Source organism: Lycorma delicatula, chromosome 2, assembly GCF_047948215.1.
Source record: "Lycorma delicatula isolate Av1 chromosome 2, ASM4794821v1, whole genome shotgun sequence".
Classification (NCBI taxonomy): Eukaryota; Metazoa; Arthropoda; class Insecta; order Hemiptera; family Fulgoridae; genus Lycorma; species Lycorma delicatula.
In genome coordinates this window covers 16350746-16375823 of record NC_134456.1, presented here as the reverse complement: position 1 = coordinate 16375823, position 25078 = coordinate 16350746, and the positions used below count along the sequence as shown (strand labels likewise).

At 31.6% G+C, this 25078-nt stretch overlaps 1 protein-coding gene across 1 annotated transcript in view; it reads left to right on the top strand.

Annotated features, from left to right (window-relative positions):
- The first annotated feature begins 10794 nt into the window (after positions 1-10794).
- Positions 10795-25078, top strand: part of LOC142320505 (uncharacterized) — a 75453-nt gene continuing 61169 nt past the window's right edge. The window contains exons 1-3 of the mRNA XM_075358368.1: positions 10795-10815; positions 15407-15518; positions 24160-24228. Of these exons, the coding sequence (XP_075214483.1) occupies positions 24193-24228 (36 nt within the window). The 5' untranslated portion in view covers positions 10795-10815; positions 15407-15518; positions 24160-24192. The remainder of the gene's footprint in view (positions 10816-15406; positions 15519-24159; positions 24229-25078) is intronic.

Genomic DNA, 25078 nt, shown 5'->3' with positions numbered 1-25078 from the left:
GGTATACAAACTAGCCTGCTCTTGCTAAAACCAAGCTCTATATAGGACATACAAAGTACTGGTTTTCATAGCAATACAAAGAACATATAAAATTATTTCACTCCACTACAGAAACTACTTTATTGAAACAACTTGCATGTGAACAACAAGAAAATCTTAAATATAAACAACAAAGGATACAATAAAAAATAATTAAATATGAACAAACATAATTTAAACATGTGCTGTTTCTATATAAATAGAAAAAAGGTGGAATTAACCATCAGATTGTATATAGATGATTTTCTGTAAAATTATTTGTCTAAAAGCATTTCCTAATATTTTATAGTTTTTAGTCTACAGGCTTTGATAAAACACTGAAAATTACAAATTGATGATGTGGGATCCCAAGAAAATATTATTGTAGGTGTAAGATATGAGATTTACGTGGTTTATTTTAATAACCTGGAATTTGTTTACATAGCTTGAATGATAATACATAAAATTACAAATAAATTACTTTATTTTTCTACATGGTTTCCATCAACAAAAATACATTTTCTCTACTGGATAGATAGCTTCCTGACACCCTCATCAAAAAAACAAAATTGCTGGCCTAACAACCAATTGTGCACATAATGTTCGACTATGGCATTGTCTTTGAATCTTTCCCCAAGTAAAGTGTCTTTCAACAAACCAAACATGTGGAAATCACAACGTGACATGTACAGTATCTGTTCCAATAAATTATTGCAAGTTTTTTGCAATTCTGAGCTGCTGTATATGGCAATAAGTTGTGGAGGAGGACATTGTGAATCAGTTGTCGGCATCTTTTTTTGCGATAAGCAGCCCTTACGTTATCTAACAACTGGCAGTTGTATGCCACATTTATCATCCTTTTTTCATGCAGGAAATCATCACCTGAGTCCCAAAACACAAATGCCAGAACTTTTCCAGCTGACAAAATTTCTTGGTCTTGATCGGAGCTCCCTCCCCACTCTTTCCCACCACTTAATACTTATTTTCTTGCTTTGTGGGATGTAGTGGAACACTCAAATTTCGTAGCAGGTCATAATGTGGTTCAAAATTGCCTCTCCTTCTTCCTCAAAGCTATTCAAAAGCCACTCACATATGTCCAAACATTTCTTTGTAGCTCAGTGAGAAGATGTGGAAGCCACCTCGCCTACACATTTTTGTTACAAAGTGCTACAACCAAGAGTTGCCCATCTCTGATGCAATTTCAGCGGCGGTCTCCTTCCACAAGATCACGAACGGCCTGAATGTTTTCATTATTGATGCTGGTCCGCGGACGACGTTCGTGACTTCGGTGGATCACGGCCACTTAGGTCAAATTTTTTGACCTAATCAAACGTTTGAGTTTGATTAGGGAATATCTCCGAACTATGCCTCGAGTCGAGTTGAAATTTTAGAGGATTTGAGATCTTCGTTGTGAGAAATCGTATTATAATTCGTTGAGCAACGGATGACGTTATCTCCTACTGAGTCAGTCTGCTCCGTCGTGAGAACGTGACAATAGCTGGCCGGTTGCTCCTTTCGATACACATCCAACTACCCGCAGCGCCCTCACATTCACTGCTCTTCCTCGGTCCTCGCGGCAAAATTCCGCCTTATATTTTAATGACCCTCGTGTCTTAAATTCAGATTTATAATCTGGTGGCTAACAAAGATCGTTGCAGATGATGGCAATGACTGAAAATTATAACTGCAAACGAGCATTTTTGTGGTTAATCTATCATTTATTTTATTTTAGCATAGCTTACTTGTATGTATTATACTCGAATCTAATGAGGAGGATGATTTGGATGAAATTATAAAAAAATTTCCTTGCCGGAAATTGTATCTGTGGCTCGCTCTAGAAGCCACCATTGCTAATTGGTCAGATAGCCAGTAATTTTTTATTTATTTAAGATGTTTCCTGACTTTTTTAAATGAGCGCTGCTAACAATGCTACTCTATAGAAGAGTATACGGAAATTTAGCTCAAATGGCTTTTATAAGAAAATGTACCATTTAACAGAAATATTAATTTTTAAATGTTCTCACACTTTATCACGATATTCTACGAATAGACAAACTATCCACCAGTGACAACCTACTTATTTTTCTACTGAAAATTATAAAATCACGAACTAATATAAAGAACTTACCTGCTTTTAGAAAAGTAAATGAAATGAAATAAATGTATATATATATATATATATATATATATGTGTGTGTATTAAATAGTTTATAGACGATACTTAAGTAATTTATTTAAATGCGGAGATAGTTTTTAAAGTGGGGTAAACTTTATGATTTTCCGATTGTAAATTAAATGTTGACTTATTTTGAAACGACTACTTAATTCTTTAGATTCAAATATTTTATGTAGATAAATTATAAACATTTTTAAATGTGCATTTCAACAAATCTAAATATAATATTATAAACTAACTATGCGTTGACCTTGCATCTTTTCGTTCAGTTGGTATTGAAGGCAATAGGGATTGCGTATTGAGGTGTTTTTGTTAGCATAATTAGGTGTTTAAATTTTTTGAATAATTATGAAACTCTGTGTTGGCTAAATAATTTTGTGCGTTGTTTTTAATTGTTTGAACTATTTTAAAATTTTCTTTTTGATTTCGGAGAATCATGTTTCAAGGCAAGTATTTATTTGAATTACTCCGTCCGTTACCTCGGAATTTGTATGGTTACAGTTTTGATGTTAAAAATAAGATTTATAGTAATTAATTGTGAAAACATGTGCTATACATGTTTAAGAAATATTTTGGTACTTTTAAGTGATTTTCTTCGTTCAGAAATATTGTATTTAGAATTTTAGGTTAGGTTTTTAAATCGTTCAAAACACGATGGGTTTTGCAATTTTCGTTGCACGATATTTCATTAACTGTTTTGAAACGTTTAAATTACTATTATAGTTAACTGTTTGTATTTTACTATTAACAGTTATCATTGTGAAAATTGATATGCGAAAGTGGTGCTCATTGCATAACATTGGCATCGTCACTACTTTTTTAACTAATGAATTTTGATGTAAGCTGTTAATATGTTATAGAAATGTATTTAAATAGTAACTTTTCCATTTATTTATAGGAATGATTAAGGAAATGAATGTAGTAAATAAATATTTTATTCAACTGATAAATAATAATAAATGATCGTCATACTAGGAATGGGGCATTGAATAAAGTAACTTATCCCAGAATTTATCTAGATTGAACAAGGAAAACAGTAAAACCTTATCAGTGCAACATCAGAAAATACATATAAACAACATTTTGTTAAAAGGCCCTTATTAATGTTTTAAAATATTACATTCCTGAAAGAATAGTAATGAAGTGAAGGAACTGAGTAAAATAATTTTTGTTGAAATATTTAGTGGAAAAAAGAAGAGACTGTAGAAGTTATTTATGGAAGTCATTTGAGCACATATTTATTTGTACACATTAATAAAGATGCAGAAAAGCAAATTCTTTTTTTATTAATTAATATATTTTTAGTTATGTTTTCCCAGTGTAAATGTTGCAATCTGTTCAACTAGTAAATAAGCAATCTCCAATGACTGAATGAGATGAGGATGATATGTATGACATGTAAATGGGGTAGTCTTGTACAGACTCAGACCAACCATTCCTTAGATGTGTAGTTAATTGAGCCCCAACCACTATAATACACCAGTATCCACAGTCTGGTATTCAAAGCCATCAGTAGAGAAATATTTGTTTTTTAGTTTTGTGCTGAGTTGCGTGGAAATAATTCTGTTGTCTGGTTTGGTAGAAGTAGTTTTTCTTTTAATAAGCTACATCTTTACTTTAAAAAATTGTATTTTTTCTATTTCTAAAAGAAGTAAAATTTTGGAATTTTATAAGTTTTTTGCTTGAATTGTTTTTTTTAAAAATAAATTAAAAATATCTTAGCTGAATGTTTAATTTTAATTATTTATTGAACATTATTTCTTACAATTAAAGTACAAAATAATATTGATTCTGAGTGATTATTTAAGTTGAGATTTGATGATAAAATATTATCCATAAAGTGTTTCATTATTGATGACCATTATTTTGTATGTATAAGAGATAATGTCATAACTGCTAGTTAAAACATTATCATAATTTGTTCAAAAATAAATAAAAGATCATTTAAAATGTTAGTGATCGGGTAAACATTAGCCAGTCTCTGTAATGCAGGTATTCATTGGCTGAATTTTTGTTGTCCCTGCTGCATTGGCACACAGAACATGCCCAATGACATGTGCATTCAAATTTATTTTTAATATCCTGGAAAAAACCAACTCATATTTAGACAACTCAAAACACAGCCATTAAATTGTGAAACTACAGTACCCAGCTTTAATAAAAAATCAAATTTAGGGCTATTATGGTTACAGATTTTAAACCTAAATGATAATAAGAAGTTATTAAAATTAAATTTTTTATGACAGGTTATATATCAGTATTAAACAAAATTGATAGGCTGATATTTATTTTAGAAAAGCATTTGATATTATCTATAATAAAATGTTTATTATTTGAAAGATGAAATGAAGCAGGTATATTAACCTGCTTAATTTCATCTTTAAATAGTAAGCAGGTTTAAAAAAATATTTATTAAATAATAAACACCTATGCTACATTATTACTGTCACAATACTACAAATTTTGATACATTTTAATCTCATTAAAGGAAACATATGATTCCATTGTTTAATCATCTGTAAATTCTGTTTATCCTTCTTTACAAAAAATGAAGAAGAAACCAAATATGAACATTAAAAATAATTAAGTGAAATTCTTATAGACAGAAGATATACAATTTCATATGAATTCTGTATCTTGCGCTACTTGTAACAAATAGTTGTACTTGTTTAATATATTTATGTATGTTGTGAATTTTTTTTTTTTTTATTTATGTATGTTTGATTTTTAAGTATAACTTAAATTTATACAGACATTAAATCAAATATTAAAAATGACTTGCTGAGTTAATTTTGACATGATTTTATGGCTTTTTTAATCCGCTGATCATCATACATCTGATTTCCCAGCAAGATTTTGCATGTTATTATTAGTTGATCCTTCAAAATATTTTCATTGTAATCTAATGTTTATATGTTGTCAAGGCAGTACAATTTATTCTAGAATAAAATATTAATATTTTGTATTTCATTTATCAGTATTCATACTAAAATTTGTTAGTACATTAATAATATATCTGTTTATTTAATTTGAAGCAGTACTTTAAAAAAATAAATTTATACATATATATATATATATATATTATATAGACATAGTATTTAAAATTAAATGAGAGCTGTACCCAAACTAGACAATGAAAGTTTTATGCAAAAAATTCTTTAAAAGGCATTAATCAGCAGTGCCATTTTGATTTAAATTAAAAAAAAAAAAAAGTCATGCTTATTATGATATAAAACTTTTCGTTCTTGATATATTTATTGCAGAAATTATGCTGAATTTTTATTTAATTAAATTCAAGTTATACATGTAGTCACAATATGATCTAAGCAGATTATATAAGTGTGAAGTGGTGTGGGTTGTAAGATGCCTACATAAATAAATATCTAGTGGCAAGAAATCCCAGAGTCCTTAGACCACAGAAAATACATGGTTATCAAAAAATTCATGTTACTCCACGGTCAAATTGGCAGTGTGGCATAATGGTGTTATAGTAAGAACCATCTTACCAAAATTTTCATTTCAATTTAAAGCAAAGGTATGCAATTTGTAATTTTTGAAGCACTTTCTGCAATTAATATTTTTAAACTAAATATATATTTTTTAAACTCTCCCTCATATATATATATATATATATATATATATATATATATATATATATATATATATATATATATATATATATATATATATATATATGACCCATCTACATCATCCATCAGTAGACCTAAGTATGAATTGTGCTGTAAAAAAAATTCTCAACTATATTCTCCTTCAAGTTTAGCATTCTTATATCAATATTTCCTCATTTTCTTATCAGATTTTTTTTAGAATAATTTCTAATACCATTCAAGCTATCAAACAAAATTTCACAGTTCTAATTGTTCATAAGATGTAAACAACATACCTGCATGTTAAAAAAATGTTCAAACCATTTTTAATTAGTTAAAAAAATTAAAAAAAGTTTTTTTTTCAAATTTAAAAATTACTTATAAGGCACTAGAAGATATCAAGAAATTGTCTATTTTTACCAGTGGTTGTACTGTGTACCAATAATCAGTAGAGTAAAAAGATTAAAATAAAAAGGTTTAATTTAAAAAAGAAAAATACAATCTTCCTATAACAAATAACTTGGTTTATAAAAAAAAAGTTTACGTATATTGATTCTAAAAATTAAAACAAAACTTTACTGATTACAGAAATATTTCATAATTTATATTTATAATTGAGAATAGTGTATGAACTTTTGATTATTTTTTTTTTATAGGAAGTGGATTTGGAGCTGCATCTACCAGAACACCTTTTGGACAGACTAGTACATTTGGCAAACCAGCAAGTTCATTCACAGCTCCAGCATTTGGTTCAACTGGTTCTTCTTTATTTGGTCAGACGACCCAACCTCAGACAAGTAGTTTATTTGGAAATACAGCTCCTGCACCTGCTTTTGGACAGCCACAGACTATGCAACCATCATTTGGTATGATTTAATATGTGTAATAATAATTTCCATCAAAAAACATAAAAGAACATAAATAAAACTAGGAAAGAATTGGATTAGTTAGTTTGTATAAAGGAAAATTTTATTATTACGTAATACAAAGTGTATTAATTGTAGTCTTTACTTTCATACAAAGAAAAACAAATTTGTTGTTCTTTATTAAAGTTACTGTAATTATAATTGTGAACTAATCTTTTTTACATAATTACTCAAAAGATCTCTTCTGTATTGCAAAGCCATTTGCTTAGATTCCTTCAGAATTTTGATAATTATTAAGTACTTTAACCAAGATCCTTGGTTCACAGATCTACTTTTATAAAAGAAATTAAAGTAGCCTGTTTTCCTGCAAGAAAATGACTGAATCTGTTTTGTGCTTTCCTTAAAGCATATACATGTATTATGTCCTCATATAATACAATACTGCAATTTGGAGTGAATCAAGAAGAGAAAAGTGCATGTTTGCACATGATCAACTTTCTGAGATTATATTTTAATTGTGAGCTCATTGTATTTGTCTCTCCTTCCATGATTGTTTTTCATAGACTGATTTTTATAAGATTTCAGATTTTCCAAGATTCTATATAAACATTTTATCATTTCTCTTCAATTATGAAATATAAACTTTGAAATTGAAAATCTATTAAATTGAAGTGAGCATGATATTTAAACATTTTCATTCTTTTATGCCATTTTTTTTAAATCCTGTTTTTTGTTTTCCCATATTGCTTCTGCATCCTTCAGTATTCTCAAAGCAAAATCATGTAACAATTTTGCTCTTATAATTGGAGAAGAGTAAGCTGATGTTTAATTTTATCATTTAGACTATCTAGGAAAGATGACTAATATTGTCAAATTATCATTTTAACTTTCTCCATATGGTCATTGAAGATGAGCAAATAGTCAATGAAGATGATTTGGTCATAAGCATCCAGAAAGAGTGACCATCAGCTTTCCTGTTGATAGAATGGTTTTCTCCTTTTTTTTGGAGCAAGTATCCTTGACTGTAACCCACTGTTTTGTTATATTTAGTTTCAGATTGTAGCGATGTATCAGTTTCAACTGTTATGAAACTAACTGTATTTATCGAGCTTTTTGGATTTAGTCTCCTGTATAGGTTTGCTATTCAGAAAATATTTATCATCAATCTCAATACTTTGTTGAGTGAAGTAGGCAACAATAGATGTATGAGTGTATCTCATTGAAACTTTGAGTGTGCTCCTAATGTGGAAAACTAAAAATGGCATCAACAATGTACTGTTAGCACCTTTCCCAACTTTGGACAGTCTTATAAAACATACCTAGCATGAGTAACAATTTTGAGACACAAAATTGTTTGTTACTTTCACAACAATTTACTGTGTAGTATGACACATCACACATAACTGTCATTAGATAAAGTGGGATCTCATACAACAGAAGTGTATATTTTTTTAAAATCCATTTAAATAAAACTAGTTATTCGCTAAAAATATGTTAAGCTGATTAATCAAATCACATTACAAGTATGTGTCTCATATACCGCTCTCTAATTGTCATGATTTTGTAAATCCAAAGATGTGTAGTTAGTTCTTAAATTAAAATCTGTAAATCTTCAACTTCAGATATTTAGTGACTGTTTGACAAATTGGATAGATGATCCAACCTATACATACAATTGTTAAAGAACATGTTATAAGACAATAAATGCTGATTTAGTTTAATAGGGAAACTTTAGTTATTATTGCTTTAAAACAATTGTTAAAAGATAATTTAACTAATTTACATGTTTATTATATACTCTAAAAAATAAAATAATTGACTAGAAAAAATGCTACACTGCTATGATAGTATTCATGGTTTTAAGGCACAATAAGAATTTAGAAAAACACATTTGAAAAGTGGATTGATTGCACTCACTGGTAAGTTGATTTTCTTAATCAACACTTACCATGTGATTCTTTTTCTATCTTCATTATTAGAATGCATATTTTTAGCTGCATATCCAGCAACTGGAACTACTAGCTTGTTTGGCAATCAACAAAATGCAGCTGGCACTGGTACTAGTGGTTTCCCTGGCCAGACTGGTACCACTAGTGTTTTTGGACAGCCACAAGCTCAAGTATCAAATGCACAAACTTCATCCATTTTTGGACAGACAACTGCCACACCAAGCACTGGTTTATTTGGCTCATCTTCTGGTAATTCATAGTATTTTGAGCTTAATTTTTTACAAATAAGCTGGTTTCTGGTTGCTTATGGAAAATAAGTTACTGCAGCTGCTACTGAAACATTGTCAACAGATGCTTCTATTTTAAATAAAATATGTTTATTGTATTTTATTCGAAAGATTCAGTATATTTCAAACTGTTTTTTAACAGAATCAAAAAGATTTTAAAAAACCTTTTTGATTGCTCACCAGAGGAAACTGTTTTAAAACAACTCTCACAGTTTGTAAAATGCATGGGTTTATATCATCAGCTAGTATTGATAATTTTATAAATATTCCTACAGCATTATTGCCGTATAATTATAACTTCTTTTTATAATAAATATAATGTTTTGTAATGAAAAATGAATTATAAACATGTTTGTACTACCTACCTAAACATGTTTAAACCTACCTTTATAGGTTATTGAAATAACTTAGTGGAAATATGGATGAAATAATTAAGATATGATGTATGAAGGAAGATTGTAATTGCACACTGATAGCACAATTTTTGTAATTGCACACTGATAGGTAGACCTAGTATGTTGAAACAAATGGAACAAACTGGTGATAAGCTTTAGAAATAAGGTTTTTGTAATACCTCACTACCATTGTTAGTTATCAAGGTACTGCAACTAGAGTAAATACATGTATATCTTTGAATACATACTTCTTCTCTGGTTGTTAACAATGAAAATTAGAGATGTTAAGGAATAATCTTAATAAGTTCTGCTTTAACTTGCAAAATTTTTACAGAAATGATTTAAATGCTTGCTGAAGCATATGCAGTGTCTTTGTATGGTTAAATTGCTTCTGTCAACAGAAGGAAATATCAAATAAATTCATGGTACAATTTGTGAAGATTGTCATTATTTGAGAAATTTCTTAGTAAATTAGATATCTGCCTAGAATCCTGTTGAATCTTTTGTTGATCAACAATGTTGAATACATTAGCTTTAATAAAGAACCGTGCGACAGTCCTGTTATGACCGAAAAGCTTATGAAAAATTAGCCGTGGTCAGGGGGCTGTGCCTCCTAGACCCTCAACACATTCGTATCCTCATGTTTGTGAGTATAGGTATTTTTTGTGAGTATAAGATTTTTTTAGCTACTACTCCACTTATCAATCTGCAACTTATGGAACCAAAAGTGCATCTCTATAGACATTTTTAAGGAGAACATTCTTCAATTTTTTTAAAAATCTGTACTCAATAGAGTTTGAGCAATAAATTTTTATGGTTTACAGCCTTAATATTGGGTGTGCAAAGGTCGTAAAAACGTCAAAAATTCGTAAAAATTGAGATTTATCATTGTTCTGAATCTCATTTTTATGTTTCATTTAAGTATACCTATGCATACTTAAATGTTTTTTTTTTTGTATACCTATGGGGTCCTTAATTTTGTGTTTCAAAGAAATCAACTCATTTTATATATATTGCACTGCTGAAATTTTACATTTCAATAAATGTAACTCACTTTATAATCATCAATTTATATATGTATATCGAAGGTAGTTCCTAACAATTTTGTTACTGCTAGTTCCAATTATTGGGATATCCATTTAACATTGCTCTAATATATTAGAAATATATTAGATTATATTATTATAAAGAATGATAGCTAGTTGCCTTTGAACCTGATTATTCTAATGTTGCTGTATTGTAGCTTATTCTGTGAACATTTTTTTTTTATTGGTACAAATGAACCATTTGAGTGAAAAATTATTTCATATTAAAGATTGAAGTTTTTTTAGAGTAATATTACAATAAAATTTAAACTTTCTATTTTTAAGTGCATTTGGCTCAACAGCTGGTGGTGGAACCACTGTTAAATTGACACCAGTAATTGGTACAGATACTATGGTAAAGAATCGTGTTACACAAACTGGAAGAACTTCGTCTTGAAGATTATGTAGCAAATCGAAAAGGCCCTCAACAGGTTATTTTACTGTTTACTTTTATTTTTATTAAACATTAGTTTTATTATACTTTGTTAGTCCTTGATTTGATAAATATTATTTGAACTACCTAAGGTGTAATGAAACTATCCTAATTCAGATGTTTCTTAATTGTACTTTTATTGAAAAATTACCTTGTATCTAAAAATATTGCTCAGCAGAATATTAAGTTTGGTACTATTCTAATACTAACAAGCCCAGAATTGCTAGGCTTGTTGTTAGTAACAGAATATTTACATATTATAGGGAAGTAAATATTTTGTAAGTAGTTTGACCAAAATATGGTTTTTCTGCAGGTTACTGACTACATTGCGCAATGGTTAACTACCTGAAAACAGAATCAGTTGTAAAAAGGAATCATATATGGCCTTGATGAGCTTTTATAAGCCCAATATTTAACTGAATCAAATTTAACAGCATTCTGCTTGATTTGACAGTTATATTCCATCTCTGTTATATGTAGACGTTTGCATAATTGGCTTAATGTAATTAAAACATTAATCTAATAGTTTTTTGAATCTAGAATGAATGAATGTTTTGAAGTCGGAAATCTGTTATAAGGATGTAATTGGCATAGTCATATTAGGATATATAGCTCTTAATTTTCTTTTTGAATAGGAGGTTAGAAATTAAGTCGTACTAAATAAATTTAAAATCTGATTTATAAGAAATGGGATTTTAGAAAATTAGAAGGAAGAAATATTTTGGACAACCTCTGAAAGAAGGATCAAAAGAAAGAATTAAATATTCTGTAAACAACTTGGATAAATTATTTTCATGGGGTATTTACTCATACTAAAAGGAAAAAATTTGAATGATGAACGAAAACATTTAAGACTACACTTAATACATTTTTCTTTTATCTGAAAAAATGTATCTCATTCCGATAACAATTAATATTTTATTTTATTTTTATATTAATTTTTTGCAACGTTAAATTATAACTGTTATAAATGTCAGAGTTTGAATTAAAATTTTTTTAGAAAACTAAGTTTTCTAACTATATACAACTATAGTAGTGAAAATTTGGATGTGATAGTAACTCATGAGGAGAGGAATGATAGTGACTACGGTTGTAAAACTAGAAAAGATGACGAAGAAAACATAACACTTATTATTACAGAACAAAATTCCATTGACGGTTTTGAAAACTTAGTTTAACAATGACACTCCTGTTGCCAATGAACGCCTACAGATTTACCTTCTAATATTTTATGGGCATCAGTACTGTCAAACGTGAAAAATATCCCGTTTACTTTCATTACTATGGTTAAATTTTACTTTTTTATTTTTATATGTAATCTGTTTGTAATTGTATGTATCTATAATTTTTATGTATTTTTGTTTTGTTTTGCGTAATTGTATTCTGTAGTTTTTCCTGCATAGTAATTATACTAAAAATAAAAGTGATTGTTTTATGTGTAAATAGGTCATAATAACAAATAAAAATGTAAACAAGCTTTGACTACTCATAATAATAATAATAAGCAGAAATACAGTAATAATAAAGAATAAGTTGTATCACCAACCAAGAACTATTGAACGACTGATACATGTTTGACCACCGGCACCTTACATACATTGTCAGTCACCAGCCCACAGATGCATCGTATTCATTTCGTTTTGTTTTAACCAAGCAAATATTTTTTTTTTTACGTAAACACTACAAGTAAATAAATTATGACAGTCAGTTTGGATTTTTTTAGGATTTCAAAATATTCAAACTGGTACTGAAAGTGTTAATTCTATAATTGCATTAAAATAAATGTTTTATTTCATCCTCACTCTTAAAATCATTTCGTTATTACATAATTTACACCAGTGCTGCTATCTATTGCAGTTTTTAAGATTTCTTATCTCAATATTCTGTACTAGGTGGTTTATTTAATAGAATCTAAATATAATTTAACAATACTGTATAATATGAATCATACAAGGATGAATTTCAGTAAAGTAATAATATATGTATATAACTTTTTTAATATTAAACCAATTCATCAACATATTGACCTGTGTTAAAATTTAATATTATATGAAATAAAAACCACCAAAACACAGTAATTAGATTAGCTAAATTCACCATATTAATTTCCAATAACTAGTTTTTGCAGTGTCCTGCATCTTATACTGGTGTTCAATTCTGTTTCTATTACATAAAACAGTCTTTTAATTGTTCCTTCATTTTATTTGAAAATTTTAAGTAATTTTATGAGCGTGTAAATAAATTTTGGTGTCCAGTACTGGAGTCTAATATTTATATTTATTAATAAAATATCACTACTGTTACAAGTCATTTTCTGTGAAACATCGTATTCTGCTATTTGCAACGTAGTCATTTCTCCACTTGTTGCTCCAAACAAGTGAAAGTTTCAACACTTAATTTTTATCAAGCTACAAACTACATACATCTATTGTCCATAATTTGAATTTAATTATTTATGTAACATATTCGTATGTTTATGACACTACATCTTTTTTTATTAAAATATTTTAAAACTGTATGTAAAAAAAAAATCCATTGGTGTAAGACAGCAATAAATGTTTACCAGTTTACAAATAGATGACTTACTGTTTGTTTGAAGAAACTGATTAAATTTTATTAGTACAGTATTTCCAAACTTCATTATCTAATGAACAGAATTATACTACATACTTTTAAATTTTAAAATAAAGATTACTATAAAGTATATAAACTATAAATATAGATAAAGTATTATTATACATAAGATGCAAAAGAAATGACATTTATTTTGACTTATGAGATCATCTTGAATAATTGTAAATGTTATTTTTCCCTCTTATGTAATACTTTATATTTGTACATCTGATTGCAATCTAGTAAAAACAAAGCCTTTTTCAAGTTTTTATTCAGTGTTTTATAAAACTTCAGGACTATTTGTGTAGTGTACAAATAGTATTCTTCAGTTGGCATTTAGTATTTCAAAAGCAAACTAACGCAGTTAATTATTTGTTTACTGCTCTTAATCAGATCTAAACATGATCTGATAAATAAATTTTTACTTAACCCAGGAAGTTCCTGTGGCTGCATGTTCTTTGTTATTGCATATAATGTAGATTTGTTTCAAAGAAAAATTGAATTACCAATGGCTATCATTTGAAATTTTTTAGAAAGAAACCCATAAGAATGGGTTATGGGATTACATGATAATAAAAAAACTAAGTGGTCCAAAAATAAGTCCAAATTGGTAAAAATCTCAGAACATATGTATTAGGTGTAAATAAAGACTGAGAAAATTAATAAACAAAGTTATAAGGAAATTATCCAAGAACGCTTTAAAATGAGTGGGATAGAGAACTAGAAGAAATTGACTTGAAATTGAAAGAGGACTGGCAAGATTTTATCAGAACTTTTGAGGTGAAATTATTCATACATTTTTTGTTAAATTTGTCATATATAAAACAGTGATACAATTAGATCGAATTAGGATGAGTTGTTAATAGGTTAAATCTTAATACAAGAAAAAAATGATTTTCCCTTTGTAATTTTACTACAGAAAAGGGAAAAGTATTTTATTTGAAGTACTTCAAATAAAATACATTTAAATAAAATAATTGATACATGCATTATTCAAGAAAGAATTGACAAAGAATTCTTTGTCAGTATAAAATAATTGTATAAAATAATACAAAGAGTATTTTATGTGTAACGAATTAAGTAACTTTTAATACAACTGTGAACCACTTTTAAGCAATGTACAGCACCTACATTTCCTAAGGTGAATACATTGAAGGTCATGAAAGGAATACAGCTTTAAAAATAGACCCACCTATATTTATCTCATATTTACTATAGGGAAAGTTGAGTGAAATGGGTTTTCATTCTTTTTCTACGTTGTGATGAATTTAGTACTCTGAATGTTAGATAGTGCTCAACCCATCAAATCTCCTTATCTGGTTATTATAAAAAATGTTTGCATAATAAATATTACAGTTAGAGAAAGAGTGTTTCAATTTAGTGTCTTGAATAATTTACATCAAATGTATTTGCTTTGCCTTTTTATTTTATATTCCTTTCTGTTGTGATTCAGTGTCCATTATGCTTTATACTTACAATAACATTTCTACTGATAAAAACAATACAGGTAATATGTTCAGCTTGAAATATTTTAATAGAGTATGTGATTTACAAATTTGAAATCATTTTGTTAAAAGTAGTAATATGGATGTCAACATTTTTTGGTTTGAAAGTTAAGGATTTGAATGCGTAATATAAACTACCTATTACAGAATATTGAGGTAAGGGCATAATCTTACCGTAATTTTATCATAAAAGCAATTTGCGGATCCCATATTCTCAGCCATAATTGAATTAAACTGAGTATTAAATAAAAATAAACTATGTTCATGGTGTAATGTTTGTTAGTGACTGTTTATAATGAAAGTTGTGTATTAATTTATTGATGCTGTTTTATAAGACTGTCTCCCTCTGATAGTTTATCAAATTTTGTTTTGGTTTATCAAGTTTTGGTTTATAAAAGTTTTGTTTTATATATTCTTTTTATTTTTGTGAAAAGTTCTACTGTCTGATTATTTTTGTTCTGTTAAATGTAGGGATTGCAAGCAACTGGTGGGTTATTTGGATCTACACCACAGCCTTCTTTGTTTGGATCTCCAACTACTACAAATCAGATATCAACTGGTACATCAGGAAGCATTTTTGAAGGTAGAAATGATCTTTTTTTTTACTATATTAACTTCTCTTATTGGTAAAATGTATAATTATCTTTGTTTCTGATGTACGTTGTGAGCTATTACCACATACTCATTTTTGTTTGCAATAAATAGAAGCACTAGTTACATATTATCTCTTAGCCCCGTAACTGCTAATACACTTCCAGCATCAATGTACTGATTCTTTTGAAATTTATTAGGATGCTAATAAAAAAATGTTTCTTTAATATATGTAGTCATAAGTAATAAGAATTACACCATTTACCACAGATAAAAATTCATTTTGATTGATAGCAATACTGAACCTACTAATTTCATACCTTTGTACTGAAAAAAAATGCATCTTTTAACACAAAATTGGGGATAATTAGTTATTAGTTTCTTGGTTTTTTAGTAGTGCAAAAGTAGTGCAAATAGAAAAAAGACCATTTAGAAAGAATATAAATTAATAAATTTTGTTGCCTTAAACAGAATTACTCACACCCTTACTATTGTGTAACAATACATGGAGAAAATTCTCTTTGGTAAGAATCATGCTAATTTAATTATGAGAAATTTTTATTTAAAAAATTAAAACTACAACTTTAACAATAAAAGTGCAGCATTTATTAAGACTACCCCAACTGTCGAAAAAAATGATGTAAACTAAAAATTACAGATACCAACAAATTTCAATCAATTCCACTCAAGGTGGCAGCGGTACCTGAGATTCCTCTTGTATAAGAAATTTAATACGACTAGTCAAGCAAGGGATACTACTATTATTTTACACAATTTTATTTGGTCTTAGGTATTAGCCCATCCACCATTAAATTGCAAACTTTTGGGTTATCACCCGATACAACCATTGTATTACTATTTATGTTTATTTATTTCATAAATATAATTAAACCAAACTTAACCTATACTCGCTAACCTAGACTAATGAACACAGTAATGATTTGAATAAATTCAGTAATTATTGCATTTTTCTCCCATCCTCCTAGGCCTAGATCCTCCTAGATGCTTAACTGCAGATTTAAGCGGCTATGGTGCCTAGGCCCTATGCGGCCCTAGGAGGTGCCTTTTCTCCAACCACTAAGGCAGAGCAACCAGGTCCAGCTATGCTGTCCCCAGCCACCCCACCCTGCAGCTGGGACTCTGTTTTTTGTGTCTTGCCTCCAATGAAGGCACCCACAAGGAGGCATGGCCACTGGGTTTCTATCTTTTATTGCTTAGGAGGTCGGGGGTCCTACTGGTTCATCACCACTACCCATCCAGGCAAGCCTGGATGAACAGATTCCATGAAGGATTGTCCTTCATTCTTCAGCACCCCACTGTTTTTTTCTCAATGTACCCATAATGATGTTTGCTATTACACCAAACTGCTTCTTATCCTTTAAAATTTTAAGTATGATAAATCATAGTGTCCCAACCATCAGTTCACGAAGACATTGCTCCTGAGTTCACCTATCACAGTAAAACACCATATGCTCAGGTGTATTATCACTTCCACAGTACAGGCATACTTCAACCCCAGCCAGTCAGAAACTGGGTGAGCCAGTAATTTAACCAATCCCTTCGTTGACTCTTGACAAGATGCTGGGTCAATTGCTGTAGGGGGACCATTTCTGCGACCACCATGATGATGGCTTTGGTGGAGACAGAATTATGTCTTTGCAACTCTTATGGCCATTCTTCTTTGAAGTCACTTCAACAGTCTCATTTTAAGGCCAACTTGAATACATAGCAGGATATGTAGTTAAAATTACTAAACTTCAGGAAATCCTGACACATTAAGGTATTGGAGAGATTTTGGATAAATAATTAAATATTAAGAAGTATAAATCCACCTTACCAACAAATTATTTTGAACTTCAAGATCTTTCAGTCCTTACATCATCGTCAGGAGATTAAAATATCGTAATAAAATAGTTAAAAAATAAAAATTTGACTGCTTAATTTTTTAACTATATTTTATTATATCTGCTAAGGTAAGGTTAGCTGGATTTATACTTTTTAATAAAATTTAATAATTTATTAATATATCAGCTGTAAATATGTTTGAGAAAGTGAACGTTAAATAACCTAGATGGTCAGAGATTACCACCAAAAGTTAGAATGTAATTCAATAGAAAATTAACATAACCATAAATATTTTTGTGGTTTACAAATGATAAAAAAACAATATTCCAGAAATACAGAATCATCATTTTCATTAAGTTAATCCTATTAATTTTTGAGTTTATTTGCGAGGGTATCTAACTATTATTATTATTTAATATTGTTTAATATTATTTCATACTGTGAAAAAAGAAATATCATGCTTTTTGACAATGTTAACACATGAAAGGGCTCATGGAGAAAATTTTCATATTAATAAACTGAATTATTATGCTAGTAAATCACTTGTAAATTTGACAACTAAATCTACTCATGTCAACAGTCTGGTAAGTATTAACAACATGGGAAAACACTAACCCTAAAACTTGTTTAGTATATCTCAAAGGCTATTAACATTTTTTTTTTTAACAGAAACAAATAACCATTTCATTTGTTTATTTTGCAGCAATGCTTCTCATGTTTTCAGCAATGCTTCACACTTTCGCGATGTTTTCTGGTGTTATGCTTAGTGATGGTCTTCCTGAATGCTCATGGTCATTGACTATCGTTCGTTCATCTTTGAATCATTTGTAACACAAAAAGTTTCACTTTTACTCATAGCATTGTCACCAAATGCTTCCACAAGCATGCGATGGGTTTCTGCATTAGTTTTTTTAACCATGAAGCAAAATTTGATGCTGGTTCTTTGCTCTTTAAATTATGCCATTTAGAACTTCACCGAAGCAGTAAAAGACCTTACTACAGAAGGGATCAACGATCATGCAAACTGATCAAACGTGGCAGAGGGTTCACGTAAACACCCTTGTCTAGAGCCAGCAGTTTCGCCTGAGGCAAAACTGAGAAAGTGTGGAGTTCAAGAAAATTGAAGGTGAGGCTAGAAAAAGCTTTTTTTAAGAATAGTAATGTTTCAAAACCTAAGTATCTGGTCACAAAGGAGGATGGTAATTTCTCGAGAGTGAATCCTTTTCTCATTGTTCGGGAGGTAACTAAATGCGCTGGAGGCCCTGTGAAAGAAATAAGAATAACCTTTACTGGACTTCATGTGGAGACTTTGAATGATCCACAGTCTCAGAAAATCCTAGGGCTCCAAAAGATAGGAGATTTTGCTGTACGCGTTGATCCCCACGGCACGCTCAACACTTCAAGTGGTGTTGTGGTCTGTCAGGATCTTCTTAACTGCACGGAGCAGAAAATTGTGGAAGAATTAGCACCGCAAGGAGTACTAGTGTCGGAGGTTGAACATGAGAAGGAATGGCGAAGTCCTACCTTCAGCCTCTCATGTACTTACTTTTAACCGGCCAACTTTGCCGGAGAAGATAAGAGCGGGCATACATCGATAAGACGTGCGAGCATTTGTCCCGCAACCAATGCGATGTTGCCAACGCTTTGGCCACATCGCTGTCAGGTGTGTGAGACCACAGATGTGCATGTGCGGTCGTGAAGTACATGAAGGAGAGCCATGTAAGGAGCCTCCTACTTGTATTAATTGCAAAGGACAGCATTCTTGTAGATCCAGGAACTGTCCTGTATATACAAAGATGAAGTAGCTGTGCAGGAAGTAAAAACCCTGCAAAAGGTCAGCTACTTTGAAGCAAAGAAGATTATAAATGCCCGCAGACCTAAAGCAACAACAACCTATGCTCAGGCTGCGGCTGCTGTTCCTGCTCCTGCTCCAGTTGCTGTTGATGAGAACGGCTACATTGGCTGGCTTAATTGAAAAGATAATTGAAAATAAAATGAAGCCTTTCAGCAGTAAAGAAGCTGTTAAGCCAAGAATAATTGTACAGCCTCCTGAAGATACATCTTCGAAAGGGAAATTTGCTCCTGTCCAAAAGAAAACGGGACGTTAATCCAGAAGTCGAACTAAGTTCGACTTGGTGAGATATTAGATGATCAGAAAAAAGTGATGGCTTCGCAGTCCATTATGGAGGCTCCCAAGCCTCCTGCAACTGAAGTGGCCTCTAAGCCTCAAAGGCCACCAAAAACCACACATGGCAGGGGGGGCGAGTGTCTTCCCCCCTTCCGCAGGCGGTGACTGTTGCTATCCCCGTGACGGGGGTCGGCCAGGTTGCCGCCTCTCAATCGGCGTTTGAAACCGGCGCCGATCCATGTCCGTCGTCGTCGGCGGCTCCTGTTGTCTCCGATTCGGAGACACGAAGCTATACGTGCGACATCATCTTTTTTTTCTCTTTTTTTCCATACTACGAACAGCTTCGTGTTAGCAGGTATGGGAAAAAAGAGAAAAAAAGGTTGGCCAAAGGGAAAACCTAGGCAATAATTTAATTTAAATTAAAATCAGCGGGTCGATAGTACAATGGAACATCAACGGATGTTTTTCAAACATCCATGAGCTCCAATGCTTGGTACATGATGTAGACCCGATTTGTATATGTCTGCAAGAAACGCATTTCAGCCGAAATGTAAATTTTAAATTAAAAGGATATGATATATTTCGGCGAGATCAACCGCCAAATGTAAGAGTTAGAGGTGGAGTAGCCATATTAACATCGACCAGAGCTACCACCGAAGCGGTTGTTCTAAATACAAACCTACACCCGGTCGCCATTAGAATGAAGCGTCCGCTTTAAATCACTGTCTGCAGCATATACCTGCCGAATTTTGATTGGAAGGAGGATGACATAGCACGATTAATTTCTGAGCTTCCCCCCACCTATTTTAATGGTGGGTGATTTTAATGTTCATAATTCTCTTTGGGGATCGGGTCGAGTAGATCCCCGTGGAAGAGAATTGGAAAGGTTCCTGATGAATTCTGAACTTATGCTTTTAAACGATAAGTCAGCAACCTTTTTCAATGCCAGAGATGGATCGACGTCCTGTATAGATCTTGCACTCATAATCGATAGCACTGAGGTACAGCTTCCATGTTTTAGACAATTTGCATGGAAGCGATCATTTCCCGGTGTAAATTGTAACTGATGTTACAAGAAAAATATATCCCATCTCTAAAAGATGGTTGTTTGAAAAGGCATATTGGACGAGCCTCACAGCTAGAACGATACTCCCTGAAACAACTGGAGTTATCGGGGACGATGTCGATGCTATAACAAATGCGATATCTGAGTTGGCATCGAGATTCATAACCTAAACGTCTGGGAAACTTACGAAACGACCCCTTCCATGGTGGAACGAAGAAATAAGTGAAGCTATTAAAAGAAAGAAAAGAGTGTATAACACCCTTAAGAAACGTCCTACCCTAGAAAATCTTATTGCCTTTAAAAAATACAGGGCGTATGCAAAATGTCTCATGATAGACTCGAAGAAACAAACGATCCTAGGAGCAATATGTTTCATCCATCGACAGAACCACTACTGCATCAGATGTTTGGATGAATGTGAAGGCTAATTTGTGGGCGTAAACATTTTGCACTCATAAGTAGCTTTCAAGATGAAGACGAAATTAAGGACACTCCAAACAATCGCAGATTTATTATCCAATCATTTTGAGAAGGCCAGCAAAACGGCTAACTACGAAGATGATTTTCGAATGAAAAAAGAAGAACTTAAAGGTCTACTAAATTTTAGAACTGAGTATAATAATTACTTATATATGTACCATGTACACAAGTCCGGAGGCTAGTCTGATGTCCGAAGCCGGAATAATGCCAGTACATTAGAGAAGAAAGATCCTTTTATTAAGATATGCAGCAAACGTATGGGCTTTTCCTGCCCATATAAATAATAAACTTTTCATAAATCATGCTATGGCTGCAGTATATGAACGTCGTCCTACCTATTCCAGACCAGCCGGAATTAGGTACCACGAATTAAGAAGAAAATACGAAATTGCTATTCCTGAGACACTAGCAATTAATACAAGAGAAATACCGCCATGGCTTTTGCCAGCGGTAAATACAAGGTTGAAGCTCTCTCAGGAAGAAATAAAATAGAAGCCAGCAGTGATCATCCAACCGTCAGTAACTATGAAGAACATATTAGAATTTATACTGACGGCTCTAAAACCGAACATGGTGTTGGATGCTCCATATATGTAAATGGAGAGGCCCACTATTGGAAACTGCCAGATATGGCCAGTGTTTATACGGCAGAACTTTCTGCCATTCAACAAGCTCTTTGCTACACAGAACACTATTGCGAAGAGAGAGTGCTAATATGTTCCGATTCTCTAAGTACACTTGTTGCAATTTGGAACAAAAACATTAAGGATGTCCTAATTTCAAACATCCTGTCCATTTTACACGTTTTAAAGCAATGAGGACAGCGATGCGTATTTGTATGGACTCCAGGGCATGCTGTTATTACAGGTAATGAGAGCGCAGACGAAGCTGCCAGAAAGGCAATAGTCTGTGATGATTTGGATGTATTTCCTGTAAGAGTGGCAGATGTTAAAAACTGTCTAACGAACATAGTAAGAAACAAGTGGAATACTGATTGGAGGAGTTTAAATACAAAAAAAACTGTGAAAACTAAAGCGACTTTAAGTTGACTCGCCGTGAACAAGTAGCTGTGACCAGACTTAGAATCGGTCACACGCGATAAACAAATTCATATTTGTTAACCAGCGAAGAGAGGTCAATGTGTGCAGTGTTTGTAATAAAACACTGACAATCAAGCATCTAATAAAAGAGTGTAAAATAAGTACCTCAGAAAGAGGTTCAGTCCAAGAAATGACATTACTGCCGATCTGGATAATGGAAATGAAGAAAAGATACTTGCTTATTTACACGCCAGTGGACTTCTTAGAAATCTATAAAAGTGAACAAAAAATTTAAAGCTGTGTTAAAGAGTCTCTAAGAGGTAGTTTATTTGTATATGGGAGTCTCGAAGCGTGGCACGTATAGTGACGGGAGGTAGCCCTCTTGCATAGGCCACCCTGGCTAGTCTGCACTTGAGAGCAGTGAGTCGGGGTGTGTCCAATGATGGCATGGGGGACCCTCAAAAGTGGACTGAAGGCGCGAGGCTATGGGTAAGCACAATGGATGCCTGTAGCCTATTAATAAGGAGGAGTCAACTGCCACGGAACCCTGGTGCGACTGATATACTGCTCAACGGCGGTTCTGGTCGCCCCGAGAGTGCTTAAACAAACTAATAAACGAGACAGGTAGAAGAAGGAAATGGTTTTGTATAGACATATATTTTTATTTTCGTGTTCATTGAGTATTTCATCTCATTTTTTTATATCGGGGCCCTTTACACCCCGTAAGTGTTGTGTTTGTCCCTTTCTTTTGTGTCTTAATGTTTTGTGCAGCTTGTGCTTTTAAATAAAATGTAAGGGCCCTTTACACCATTACATATGACGATCCTGATGGTGATACTAATTTCTTTCTAAGACTGTGACGAGGGCTAATGACCTTAGTAGTCGATGCCCGTAAAAAAAAGAAAAAAAAAAAAAATAATGCCCTGAGGTAGGTAATCCCCACGTCCAGAACACAACATCTACGTTCCACATCCAGGGTGGCAACAGCTGTACTTATGTACAATACACATAGCTGGCTAACGGGGTTCCGAGTAAATACCTTTGTTATGCTTTTTTACGTTTGACCTGTTTCCAACTTCAGGTCACTAAACGGACTGGATTTTTCGGCTACCTGCAGGAAATGGAATATTAAAGATTTTGGAAATGGACTCATACCACTTTTAGAGCTGGCGGTGTGGCGGCTAGAGTCAATGTTATTGCAGATGTAACGGAGACCCTTCCGTTGTCCACATGCTCCCTGCGATGGCAAGCATGTAACAATGGTGCCCATGTATGTCGGTGCATGGGAGCTCTGAAAGCTTCGGTGAGTAGGAGCCCGGAGTCAGTGCAGAGATTGTGCATCCGCTCTCAGCCAGGACATAGGCCGGTTCCACCGGAGTACCGGATCGGACCTCCAAGGTTAGTAGCCAAGGAGTGGGGATGTACCCCGGCAGCTAGCCTTGCTACAGAAGGGATAAACAAAATGAACATACTTGAACAACAACCTAACGTGGCAAAGGGTGCACATTAACACTCTTGTTTAGAAACCTCCGATTCGCCACAAGCGAAGAGGAAAAAGAGCAAGGAGTCAAATAAAATCAAGAGAGATGCCGACAAAATCAGTAGGGAAATGAGAAAGTCGTTGTTTGGAAACATTGCTCCCAAACCAAGATTTTTTATTATTACAAAGGAGAATGGAAACTTTCAAAATTTTGGAACCAGTTAAAAGTAAAGTCAGGAAACCTTTTGTTGACTGTAAAGTTTATAGCCAAATTTCTGCTTGGTTATTGGATAGATTCATATAATATGAGTATGTTTTTATTTACTGTAAACACATTTCTGTTGAAAAGGTGGTATTTCATAAACTGGTTAATTATTATATAAAGATAATAAGTTTATATTAAGCACATTTATATATATAAATTATATTGAATTAAAAATATTAAAATTGCTAGTAAAACTGAATTATAGCATACACAAAGTAGTAGTAATACGTATATGTATTTTTAATTAGTTATGGCCGAAAACATTTCATAAATATTTTTTTAATTTATTTTTTAAGCAGTTGAATTAATGTGTAACTTATTTTCACTAGGCTCAGCACAACGAAGTAGTGGTCCATTTGCGAATGTATACCAAGTCTCAAATGCACTTGACACAACAGGTAACACTGGATTTGGGGTCTGGCATTGTAGCTCAACCAAATCAGTTTTGTATTTATATAGTTATGTATCTATTTTTAAACAACTTAATGATTGTTAATGTGTTATAATAATTAATCATCTGAGTTGTGGGCAAGATCAATTTTTTTGTAGTCTTTTCCTCTGTATGCAAATTCTAACTAATTATGTAATATTAACTTATTCAGCCACTCCACAAAGTGAGGTACAGTAGTGTATTAACATTGACGTGTTAAAGGAAATTTTAAATATAAAGTTTTAAATTTAATTTTTTTTTTGCCATGAACAAATATTTGTTTGACAAATTCTAATGTGTAAATGTAAAAAAAGAAAAAAAAAATTACTGAAGAAGTGCACTTGCACATGCACTTTAATGAAAAAAAGTAAAGTAAGAAGAATGTTCTTTAATTCTGTACTTTGTGGAGTGGCTGAATAAGTTCATATTATATAATTAGCTAAATGATGTTATATGTAATATATATTTTTATATGAACAGAATTAATTAATATGATCACTAAATAAGAAAATATTAAAGGAAGACTTTTGTGCTGTATTTATTAAAGTATACTCATAAAAATATATTACATATATAATAAGTATTTGTGTTTTAGTAAAGATACATTATCTGTTATCATTGTTGCCATCTGATAAAGTTGATAATGATTTTAACCCTAGAAATAATACATTAACACTGAACTGGAACATGATTTTAGAATAAAAATACACAATTACAAAATTCTGTAAAAATAATTTTTTTTAATCCCAAAATGCAAGTTCCCACTCTTAAACTCGTATCTGTGTAGACTATATACTTATTACTTATACACTTATATT